This window comes from Rattus norvegicus, chromosome 4 (genome assembly GCF_021556685.1).
Source record: "Rattus norvegicus strain SHRSP/BbbUtx chromosome 4, alternate assembly SHRSP_T2T, whole genome shotgun sequence".
Classification (NCBI taxonomy): domain Eukaryota; kingdom Metazoa; phylum Chordata; class Mammalia; order Rodentia; family Muridae; genus Rattus; species Rattus norvegicus.
In genome coordinates this window covers 68,601,667-68,613,771 of record NC_141537.1, presented here as the reverse complement: position 1 = coordinate 68,613,771, position 12,105 = coordinate 68,601,667, and the positions used below count along the sequence as shown (strand labels likewise).

At 41.0% G+C, this 12,105-nt stretch overlaps 1 protein-coding gene across 5 annotated transcripts in view; it reads left to right on the top strand.

Moving 5' to 3' along the window:
• The window catches only part of Parp12 (poly (ADP-ribose) polymerase family, member 12), a 74,317-nt gene that overhangs the window by 27,748 nt on the left and 34,464 nt on the right, over positions 1–12,105 (top strand). For all 5 annotated transcript variants that reach the window (XR_015685626.1, XR_015685627.1, XM_087658030.1 and 2 more), the window contains 4 exon segments: positions 223–418; positions 4,122–4,263; positions 7,371–7,467; positions 11,941–12,016. Coding sequence is in view for 3 of the 5 variants with exons in the window: in XM_087658030.1 (XP_087514156.1) it covers positions 223–418; positions 4,122–4,263; positions 7,371–7,467; positions 11,941–12,016 (511 nt within the window). In the remaining 2 variants the exon portion in view is untranslated.

Below are 12,105 nucleotides of genomic sequence, written 5' to 3'. Positions count from 1 at the left end.
CTGTATTTACAGTCAGAATTTTTATAATATCTGGTCTTCTGTATCACAGAGGAGAAGCACTGATCCTAAAAAGCAGCTTTCCCCACCTTTAGAAACATTCAGAGAACTGAGTACAACATATTTGCTGTTCGTATCTTCCCATCGTGTGTTCTCATAGATGGAAGCACAATGGCGGTGTTGTCTGACTGGAAAGTTTCCATCTGCTCTTTACTTTGTTTGCAGGATTGTATACACAGAGTCAGCCGCTGGCTTCCACTTTGATAATCTGGACTTTAACTCCATGAAGCTTGGTCACACTCTGGCTCGCCGACTCTCCACAGCTTCCTCGGTCACCAAGCCCCCACACTTCATCCTCACTACTGAGTGGGCTTGGTACTGGATGGATGAGTTTGGTTCTTGGCAGGAGTACGGACGACAGGTATGTGTGGTGAGAAGGGATGCTGCTTTACATGAGATGAAGGAGCCATTCCAAAAAAAAGCACAAAGGAAGCAACTTGGTAGACACCAGAATCTCCAGATAACCTGGAAGACTTTATATCTTTATAAGCCTATCTTTAAACAATTAGACATCTTTGTTCATTAATTAAGGCTAAGTAACTCATGAATGTTATTTAATATTAAATAACTGTCATGATGGCAGCTTTTTCATTGATTTTATTAGTTAATAGAGAACTCTGCAATTAGTACCTACTACAACTGTAGTATAATGTTGAAGGCTTTCAAATTGCCTTTCTTGCCTGTTTCTACAATTTTAGAAGATAGGATTGAGTGAGAATAATGATTTATATAATACCATTGTTTGGAACCCAAACCAGGTATCTCACTGTCAGTTATTTGAAGATGTCCACAATGGCTGAGATCAAAAGGAGTCTCTGGAGACTTATAGAATGCAGTGTGTGAAGAAAGCCATTTATGTAGAGATCCCCTTCCACAGTGAAAATCATCTGGGGCCTGATGGGTACTTGTGCTCCCTGGCTTGTTGGAGGTTGTACCAAGTCATGGGTTTCTTGTTCTTAGTAAATGTCACTTTTATTTCCTCAAATGAGGTGATGAGATGAGAGCCGTACCCAAGCTGTGTGAATACAGTTTCTAGAAACTAGGTGTACACCTTTTGAAGTGGCCATTCTAAATTCTAAGATTTTTGTGAGATGATAGTTACATCAGCTCCTGTATCCACCAAATCTTCTATTTTAATGTTGTTCACTTGCAACTTTAATTTTGGATTCCGTTATTAACAACTGTTTGCCAAAACACGTGTTTTCCTGTATTTCCAAGTCCACCTGGTTTTTCTGCTGGAACAGCCTTGCCTTTGATATAGGGAAGCGGTTACAGCTGAGCAGTCCTGTCGCCTGTGCTCACTTGCATCTCTCTTTTTACATGGACCATGACTTTAATTTCTCCTTTGAAATCTTTATCTATAGTTCTTGGGTGCACAATGAATTCTTGGGAAGTCAATCCACTCCTTCCCAAGACCATTCCTACTGTCCCTGGTAGCAAAGGACCGTAAACTCCAGTAGTTATTTTGTACCATTGGATCTAGGGGACTATGGCTGAGTCTAGAGCAGCAGTACCCACAGTAGCATGCATTAGATCTTCAGTAGAAGATGGTTGGGGTTTTCCTGCTTGTGTTTTATTTCCTGGCTGATGGGGGAAAAGCTTCTACTTTTGCTGTAGGATCTAGAGTTAGGCCTCCAATTTTATTTCTGATGACAAGAAATTGCCTTGGATATCTCTCTTGGACTTATATTTGTTGGTCCAGTTGTAACCCTTTGCCATATTGCCTGAACATCCTGGGAAACTAGGCCTTCTTTGTTGTTTATGTTTAGAAAAACCATTGTCCTTAGAGATGCCCTTAGAAATGACCATATTTCTGACAATTAAAGCACCAGTCATTCCAAGGGTGGCTTGGTTACAGTCTCTACAAATGGCTATCTTCCACAGTTAAAGCACCGTGCGTTTTGAGATCTAAAATATTTAGCTATGGCTTGCCCAATTTTCATGGCATTATACAAATAAGAACCAGTATCAGTCTTCTACCTGAGCCATTCTTCCATAGATTTTGCTCTCACCTTTAATGATCTAAAAACATTTTTACACTTGGTCTTCATATGTTCAAATGCTTACTGCATTTGAAATTGAACCTGCAGAGAACAGCTACAAATGGTGCCTAGTATGGGGCTGTTTGTAGGAAAAAGAAACATTAAAAGAAAAAAGAAAAAAACCCACGTTTTACAACAAGGCTAGGGAGGTTTGATTTCAAGTACTACAGAGCAAAAGGCAGGAAAAGAGGGATGGATACTGTGTTTTAAAAGATGTACTGAGGCTGTTGTTAGGACATGCTTCCCATGGTTTTTAGCAGTAGTTTTTTTTTTTCCTCTCTCTCTTTTTGCTCATTTTAGGCTATTTTGTTTATAAAAAGGGTTAAATGGAACTGGAAAAAATATGGGTGGAATTAGAGAAGCTTGAGAATAAAAAATTAGAAGAAAATATCAAGAAAAGGGACAACAAATAGGTTCATTCCCAGTGACTAAAACAGAGAGAGGGAGTTTCTCCTGAATAGAAAGAACCAAATGTTGGTGGCCTCTTGGATTTCTGCGATATAAAAAAAAAGCCAGCTGGGGGGCTGGGGGTGGAGGGGACTAGCAGATCGAGAAAGGAAAGTTGGAGGGGAAGGTATTGCTAGGAGACAGATGAACCAGTGAAGATGAGTGAGCCGATAGGCCAGGACAGTTGTTAACAGTTCTAGCTGTAGTACTGGGGAAACTGGGAGAAGCAACTGTCTCCCAGTTTCAGCAAACTGTTGGCCAACTGAAGGAGGAAGAGTTGGGAGAGACATGGAAGGGTCTGGACTGGAAACTGGGAAGAGGGTCGCAGCGAGTTACGGGAAATGGTTACTGTGGTAAAATAGCTAGCCATTTTACAAGAGGCAGCAGTTTTTGAGCTGATGAGTTAAGTAGCCTATGTGAATTTGCTGTTGATATTTTACCGTCATTTGAAGGATTGTGTCATCTGTTCTGAAGATTTTTTGAAGTAAGTGTGTGTGTGTGTGTGTGTGTGTGTGCGTGTGTGTCTGACTGTCTGTCTGTGTCTGTGTGTATGTCTCTCTCTGTGTGTGTATGTGTGTGTGTGTCTGTCTGTCTGTGTCTGTATGTCTCTCTCTCTCTCTCTCTCTCTCTCTCTCTCTCTCTCTGTGTGTGTTGGGTATGCTCATGTTACTGCATGGAGGTCAAAAGGCAAATCATGACAGTTGGTTCTCCTGTCATGTTTTCTATTGACGGTAAGTACCTTTTCCTGTTTGAGTTATGCTTTTTGCTGCTGTTCTATGATTTTTTTGTTGATCATATCCCAATTACCCTGCTTAGCAGGACCTGTAGTTACTGTCTTCTGTCAACAAGAATAGGTTCAGGAGAGTCATGTCATTCCCTTCTGTACCCCCTCCCGATCCCCTCCCTCTGCTTTCTGGTACCTTCCTCTTTTCCTATAACAAGATTTTCTGTCTAAAACAGAGGCTGGATTGACAGCATCTTTGTTCATCACCATAGGCTGTAGACATAAGGTTTTATATGCGGGTACAGTGTACCCTGGGTTAGTCTGATGTGGATTTCTCTGTCCTCAAATCTTGTTTCAATCCCAACACAGCATTGTAGTGCTTATACATGAATCTCCTGTCTCAAGTTTGTGTAAATAGTTCTTACCATTTATTCCCTGCCTTGTCAGTAAATGCTGATCACCCAGTGGCTGGGCAGAGTAGAGAATAGGGTAGGATGTCTGCTAACTAGAGGAAGGAGAGAAGGAGGGCAGATATGCCGGTAGGATGGAGAAATTAGAGCCATGAAGAAGAGGTCTAAAGAGCCAGATCAATAATAATATGCAGGTATCATGGGATGGTGCTGGGAGGTAGCCAGACTAACATAAAAAGTAAAGATAGATTGTTTAATTGGTCAGCTGTTGAGGTGCAATTTTCAATAGATCTTGGTTTCTTTGTGTAGTCATTGGGGACTAACACAAGGTAAAGAAATACAGCCACCGGATTAATTCATTTCATTGTTTTATATTTATATTAATAATTCATCTTCAATAGGCTCTTGACTCTAAGACATCTCTGGATTTTTCCCTCACAGGGCACAGGGCACCCTGTGACCACCATCAGCAGCAGTGATGTGGAAAAGGCTTACTTGTCATTCTGTGTTCCGGGGGCTGATGCCCAGGCAGCCATCTTGAAGTTCCAGGCTGGAAAGCACAACTATGAGTTAGACTTCAAAGGTACTTCCTACTTGTGGAGTAGAGTCCAGCTTCCCATATTAACCTGGGGCCTGGGCTGTTGCTATAAAGAAGGAAAGGAGGATATATCTGTCCCAAAAGGCAGAGAGACCCATCAACAGATGACACTGTCCTTTGCTGTCAGGGAGATGTGCTTTGAGGACGTGAGGATAAGGGGATGGAAAGACAGTGAGTGGTGTGGCTGTTCTGTTTCTGAAGGTTCGTCTCAGTCTCCAACAGGACCCAAGTGGCTGGCTCTGTTACATGGTGTGCCCATTACTCCTGCTGTGGCACGGAAGCTACCGCCTCTTCTTTCAGCCTGGATGGGACGGTCCGCTTTAGCACACACTAATTAAAAGTTCTGTACATGTAGTGTCCAGAAACTGGAGCTGAGATGATTTCCCCATATATCTTAACAGACAAAAGCAGACCAGTTTCCCCTTGGCTAGTTCTTCAGGGGCTGATTTGTGAGAATGTTTTTTCAGTTTTTCTGTAGTCTGTCATGCCATCTCCAGGCAAGCATACCGTCTGCTCTGCTCAGTTTTGATTACATATAATATTTTATATTTGGCATCTTGCAAATCCAGCATGTTAAAGGGAGTCAGAGGGCTTGGTTTTGGTGCAGTGTGCTGGCTCCCCTCACTATTTTGTATATTTTGTTCTGTGTGGAAAGCAATAAAGTGCCATTAGTGATTTTTCCTCAAACCACTTGGTTGCTTGCTTTGGGCCAGTTATTTTTGGCTTGTGCTATTGCAGCACTTGTGGTTTTGTTTGAGGAAGGCTCCCCACAGCTTGTCTTGCCTCTCAGAGAAGTTTCTTCTGTTCTCCAGGGGAACGACTTCTACTGGAGGATACCAGTCATGAGTGTCACAAGTGACAGTCACTGTAATTGATGCTAGTATGTAGGAGGGCACGGGGTAGAAAGTCAGGACTGCCTCGTAGAGCAGTTTATGCAGCTGTCGCTGCTCTAACTGATGCTGACCAAAGTTTAGAATAGTTCCTTTAAACATCTGGGAAACATACATCCAATACAACAAAATGTCAGGCACATCTATCTTCCTTTTCTTTTTTTTTAAATTGGAAATTTTTTATTTATATTTCAAATGTTATCCCCTTTTCCGGTTTCTCCATCCATAAACCCCCTATTCCATCTCCCATTCCCCTTCTTCTATGAGGGTGTTCCCCCTCCCTAACCACTCCCTCTTCCCACCTCCCCGCCTTGACATTCCCCTACACTTGGCAGGACCAAGGGCTTCTCCCACTGGTGCCCAACAAGGCCATCCTCTGCTACATATGCAGCTGGAGCCATGGTTCTGTCCACGTGTACTCTTTGGATGGTGGTTTAGTCCCTGGGAGCTCTGATTGGTTGGTATTGTTGTTCTTGTGGGGTTGCAAACCCCTTCAGCTCCTTCAATCCTTTCTCTAACTCCTTCAATGGGGACCCCATTCTCAGTTCAATGGTTGGGTGCTAACATTCATCTCTGTATTTGTCATGCTGTGGCTGAGCCTCTCAGGAGACAGCTATATCAGGCTCCTGTCAGCATGCACTTCTTGGCATCAGCAATATTCAGACATACCTTTCTAGTTCTCAATCTGGACTTCAGTCTCTAGAGATAGAACAGACTTTTAGGACCAGGATCTAGCTATGTCTACAGGCATATATCAAGAAAAATCATGTTCATAGTGGCCTGACCTAAGGTCATTAGGTGGTCACAGTTTGCCCATTACTTTTATTTTTTGGTGCATAATAGTATCTTCAAAGGAAAGGATGAAAGTCATTGGCTTCACCTACACAGTCTTTACTATATATAATGAAATAGAGTCTCAAACCAAACTTTCACACACATTTACTGATGACTGGGAAGCAGATACTTTCAAAATATATATAGACAGCAGCCTAAATGACTTACTGTATGTTTGGGGAGACCAGCTCTGGTAAAGATCCTTTTCATGAAAGAACTCTAGGCAACTCTAGGCAATAGCCAGGCATCTAGAAGCAGAGTAACGGCATTCTAGTCACTGGCTATCAACAGGCAGAGTCCTCTAGAGCGAGCTCCTTTGGGGATCTACCACAGTATGAATTAAGGAAACAACAAGGTTATTAGGGAAAGGGCTCTTTTTTCTCCATGGAAGGTTAGAGAAGATATCTAACATACGTGTAACCAGTCTATACATCCTGAATAGCCTGTTTTCACTAGGGAAAGGTCATCTGAGATTCATTATAGATAATCAGCCAAGTGCATTAATAAGCAGAGCATCAGTCAGAGGCTGTATGATGAGTGTCAGAAGGTTTATGGAAGCTGCTATGTGAACAGTGGACTCCAGAAATACTGTGTTTAGCTACAGTGTAAGAGACACGCACACCCTCCGGTAATTATACAGTTTATGTTCAAAGACAGGTAAATTCTAAACAGCTATAATTTTTAATATTAAAATGTTCCTAAAATGAAAGTAAAAGTTAGCTTTATATATTTAAGTGTAAAAGTAGCACCTCCTAGGAGACACGCCCTCTAGACATTTGTTATTTTCAATACAGGGTGGATGATACACATCCTCAGTTCTTGGAGTGAATCTGATGATAAGGGTCAATCAAATGCTTAGTTTATTAAAGAGTTGAAAGGTTGATTAAAACTGCTTTAGAGTCAGCTTACTCAAATTTAAAAAAGATATAAGGACAAAATTATTACATATAAATTTCATTAACTCAAGATACAGTAATTTGGTTTCAGGCTTGGCTGGATCTTTTTTTACATCTAAGCTGAAAAAAAATTGCTGAGCAAAGTATTACTTTAAATATGGTTGGAAGGGACAATTCAAAGGCACTCATGTATAATTGATGCATCAATTACTAATCATTTCTCTATTTATTAAACTCAGTCTCCTATGGATACCTATTTTCTTTATGAATATTTGAAATGTATAAAATTGCCTTATTTTTAAGACCTATCTTGGGTTTACATGTTGTATTATCCATCCAACCCATTTATGTTTATAGAACATTACTGTTGTGCATGTACACCCCCCCCCCCGTGTGTGTGTGTGTGTGTGTGTGTGTGTGTGTGTGTGTGTGTGTGTGTACATGTGTTTTTTTCATTGGAATGTTTTTTCAGCCTTTCTGCAGAAGAACCTTGTGTATGGCACTGTCAGAAAGGTTTGTCGCAGACCCAAGTATGTGTCTCCCCAGGATGTGCAGATGAAGCAGTCCTGGTAAGTAACATTTGTGAGCTTGCTTGGTGTGTGGTCTTAGTTGAGGAATGCTTTGCTTTCAGTAACAGGAAGCTTCTCAGACTCCATGGAAGGGTACTGACTGGCATGTGAGATTAGCATACTATTGTCATTCAGTCCTACTAGTTGGGGAAGTCTTTAAGCCATAGTGAGAATAGCATTGTGTGTTTCATCACAGGCTTACAAGGTTGTTGGTATGTACAAACCTGGTTAGGTTTGAAGCCAACCCATCAGTTTGTCTTTGAATGTGACAACTAAATTATAAACCTAAATCTTTACAAAAGTTGAAGCAATGAACTAATAAACGCTCATCAAGTATTTAATTCTTGAATTATCATGGTAATTCTTTACCAAGGTAAAGAAAGTGGTATAATAGTCATTAACAAACCAGCTTTACTTTCACAGTGGGTTTCTTTGTGTCACAGGATGGCTGCTAGGGCCTCTATTTGAACCCATAGGCAGAACATAAGGGAGGAGAGAAACTTTCTGTAGCAGATGGAGAATTCTTGAGCTCACTCTATTGATCAGATGTCTTTAAAGCAGGAGTGGCTTCATCTTGGGTAGGTTTGGAGCTAGCCAGACTATGTATGTACTAGAAGAAGATGTACCAGGTTTCCCTAAAAGTCTAAGTTCGCCATGGCCAAAGCTGGGACTTTAAGCCAACAAGGTAGCTAGCTGCCCATAGCTTTATTAACCAGAGAAGCCAGGATTGCTTGGGTTCAGTTGGTTCTCTGAAGACTTCAGAGGTAAAGTTTATTGATTGTGTTTGTAAAACAGGGAGGCCATTTTAAAAAGATATGGTACAAGTAAGAGGAAAAGTATATTATCAATCCAAGAAACAGTGCCTTGTGACTCAACTATGCCCTTTTTTCCTTTCTTAAAGTTTATTTTTGATGAAATTTAAAACAAATACTTGTTTAAAAGTCAGAACTCTGTATAATCAGTATCCTCAGTCGCTTGTGTCTGTTTACCCTGTTCCCATTGAGGTCACCATTTTTGGTGCTTCTGATTGCTCCTTTCTGTGTTTATCCTGCAAAAACAAGGTAATTTGTATATATGCACAGGTACACATAAAGCCATCTGCTTGCTTCCTTTCTTTGCTTACATAAAAGGTAGCCTACTTTATATACACAATTCTGTCTCTTAAATATCTTTAAAATGTCCTGGTAATTGCTCTGTTTGAATCATCGGAGACTTCTTTCATCTGCTCCTCCCGTGTGGCTCTTTAGCAATTGTATGTAGTGTAGTTTGTTTTCCTCTCTCAGGATGATTGTGTCTTTAGTCTTTTGCTAGTACAAAATACAGTGCTACAAAGAACTCGTTGGTGGACTTGGAGGTTGTACCAGGTCAGAGTCAGAAGGCAAAATGAGTTCCTTTCCATGAACCTGTGCTACTGTGTCACCCAGCAAAGTCAAGAGTTCTTATTTTTCTTGGCCTTGCCATGACTCATCAAGCCCTTGGGCTTCTGCCACTCTCACAGCGTACTTTAGTTTTCTTTCTTTTCTGATTGAGATTGAGTATATAGATTTTTTTTTTTTTTCGGAGCTGGGGACCGAACCCAGGGCCTTGCGCTCGCTAGGCAAGCGCTCTACCGCTGAGCTAAATCCCCAACCCCGAGTATATAGATTTTTAAAACATAGGGGTCAGTTTGTTTTCCCACTTTGTGTTTCTGCTGTGGGCAGTTTTTAAATTTGATTTTTATTTATTGTGATTGTGTGCTTGTATGATGAATGTGTGTGAGAAGACTTGCATAAGCATGGGCCATGCATAGAAGGTTGGGAGAAAACTTTGGGAGTTGGTTCCCTCCTCCCATCGTGGGTGCCTGAGAGTCAAACTCGGGTCCTCATACTTATGCAACAAGCACTTTCCAGCTGAGAGCTTTTTCATCTGCTCGGGCCTTTTAGCCCTTGGCTACTGCTCTAAACTTCAAATATATTATCTTGGCTTATTATCTGCTTTAATACCTTGCTATTCATAAGGTGTTTTCACTAGGGCTGTTTTGTGTTTGTTTGTTTTACTGCATTGGTTCAATGCCAACTTTTTTGGTTTTCTAGGTTTAGTCGTTGTTGACTATGATGGTCCTGTAACTTGAAGTATTTTTTTTTTCTTTATCTCTGAAGGGCTTGCCCTAAGCAAAATTTAGAGAAGTCTTTTTGTTTGTCTCTTTTCTGAGACTAGATTTCTAGTTTTTAGGGGACCATAAACATATACTTAGCATGCTCAGTGTAAGGCCCTGGGTTTGACTCCTAGCAACACCAAAACGTAGTTATTTTGATCAAATACAAAATAAAATGCAAGTGATTCAAGACCTCTCCTCTGCCGGCTGAGAGCTGGCAGGCGAGGTGTCTGGTTTCTTCCTCAGCCTTTGGGCAGTAGCCAGTTGTCAGTAGCCCTAGCAGCAGTGACTGTGCACACGCAAGCCATACCTTAGTCCCAGGGAGTACCAGCTAATGTAAAATTTGAAACTGCATTTGTGTACATTGAGTTCAGTTCCATTTTTGATAAACATAATTCAGGGCTGGTAAGATGGCTCAGTGGGTAAAGGCATTTGTTACCAAGCTTGACACATCCAAGTTCAATTTCTTGGACCCACGTGGTGGCAGAGGAGAAACAACTACAGTTTCCCTGTGGCCTCCACATGCATACTATGGTACGTGTGTGTGTGTGTGTGTGTGTGTGTGTGTGTGTGTACACACGTGCACACAATCATACACACAATTAAGTGTAATAAAATATTTTTTAAAATATTTTATTTTTCACTCTACTAGTTTGGCAGTTGTTCAGTATGTTAAAAACAATGTAGGAACTGGGTTCTTCATTTAGGCACAAAGAAATGAATGTTTTTGCTTTTCTTCTGTAAGGACATTCATACTTTCTTCTTGATTTTGTTTTTGTTTGTTTTAACTGTTGTTTCATACTGTGAGGGTTTCATTAAATTACTCACATTTTAACCTTGGTTTGTCTTTTTAAATTCGTTAGGTAAGATATTTCTTATGGGGAAAAAGATGTGGCCACTTCTAATTTGTCTAAGTGTCTTTATTTTGTGTTTGAAAGACACTTTCTCACTGGGTGCAGACTCTTAGAGCACCTGAGCTGCCACCCAGTGTCTTCTGCTTTCCGCTATAGCTTTGGGGAAGTCAGCTGTTGGTCTAACTAGCACTTTTTGGTGCTATCACTTTTTACCTGCCTCTGGCTCATTTTAAAGGTCTTGGTCTTAGAGTTCTGTACCTCACTCTGCTGTGTGTAGGCTTGTGTTTAAATTTATTCTTCTATATTTATTGAGATTCTGTGGTTGATGAGTCTCCTCCTCAGTTCTGTTCTGTCTCGAGCTTCCTTAGGTTCTTGACTGGATTCCTACTAGCTCAGTCTTTCTCCCACGTTTCCAGTCTCCTTGCTCTTTGAACTAATTTCCGAATACTTTCAGCTCACTTCACTGTGATAGATGGGTAGGTCTATGAGTTGGCCTATCCACAGAGTTCCTGTTGTCAAGGATCCATTCTGCTTTTCTCACAGTCTGCTTGGTTCTTGTAGGTCTTGTTATGCTTTTCCTGCATGTGTATTCCAAGTGTTTTCTTTAGGCATCAGAAAAATAACTGCTGATTTATAATGTGCTTGGTAATTTTGCCATCTTTATAGGTGAAAGAGGTGAAAAAAGGACCTTGAGGCTGGTTGTGCCGACAGATCCTTGCTTAGTTATTTCTAAACGTGAGGTCCTCCTAGGGAAAATATTTCTGGGGTGTCCTGGAGGCGTAGGGCGAAGGAACATGTCCCATGTGAGCAGAAACAGAAAGAAGGACAGCGACGTTCCAGTGAATGGGAAATGGATTGGATTGTAGTTTTGACAGTGATGTTCCTTAGCCTTTAGAGCCATACGTTTCAGTATGGTGTTTATTTGTTTATATTTTTAGAAGGTAATGAAGTGCCTTTGTTACATGACATCCTTTAATTTAGCACAGTAGCGTATGTGTATGTATTTCAAAAAAGGATGCCCATTTAAGAAGGAAAATAATGGGCCACAAGTAGCCTCTTATCAGTTTAACTCAAATTTCTGTTACCAAGTGGGTTTGGGTACCAGTTTTACAGCTTTGAAAATATTTTCTGTATGTCAAGTGCATATCATTAAGGCTTCAAAAAAAGCATTTGGTGCTTTTTGAGTGTCAAGAGTTGGATAAAGGCTGGGGCCTGTGTATACTGTTTTAATCAAGCGCTTTGTCCCTTCTGTGTGCTTGGTGGTATGCAGGTGGGAAGTGTACCTCTCAGGACTGACAGTGTTTTGGTTTGGCTGGTAGGGGAGATGAAAATGTTCTTTTGTTGTAAACATTGTGCTGTGTGCTTCCTTGTCCTCTAGCTTTTAAATGCAGTACACTGAGACTCGGGGCTGGTGATACTGATAAGTAGAGTTTACCTGCTTTCACGTGTCTGAAGATTAAGAGTCTATGTTTGTTTACCTTTTAGCAATACTAAGTTACACGGCACGAAGAGCATTCCAGACTACTGGGACCCTGCAGCCCTGCCGGACCTGGGATTTAAGGTATGGGAGTCATGCCCTGGAGCTGAACAGAGAAGGTTCTGTAGAGATGGATGAGTGTGGAAAGAATGCTTTATGCAGCTGTCTCATGA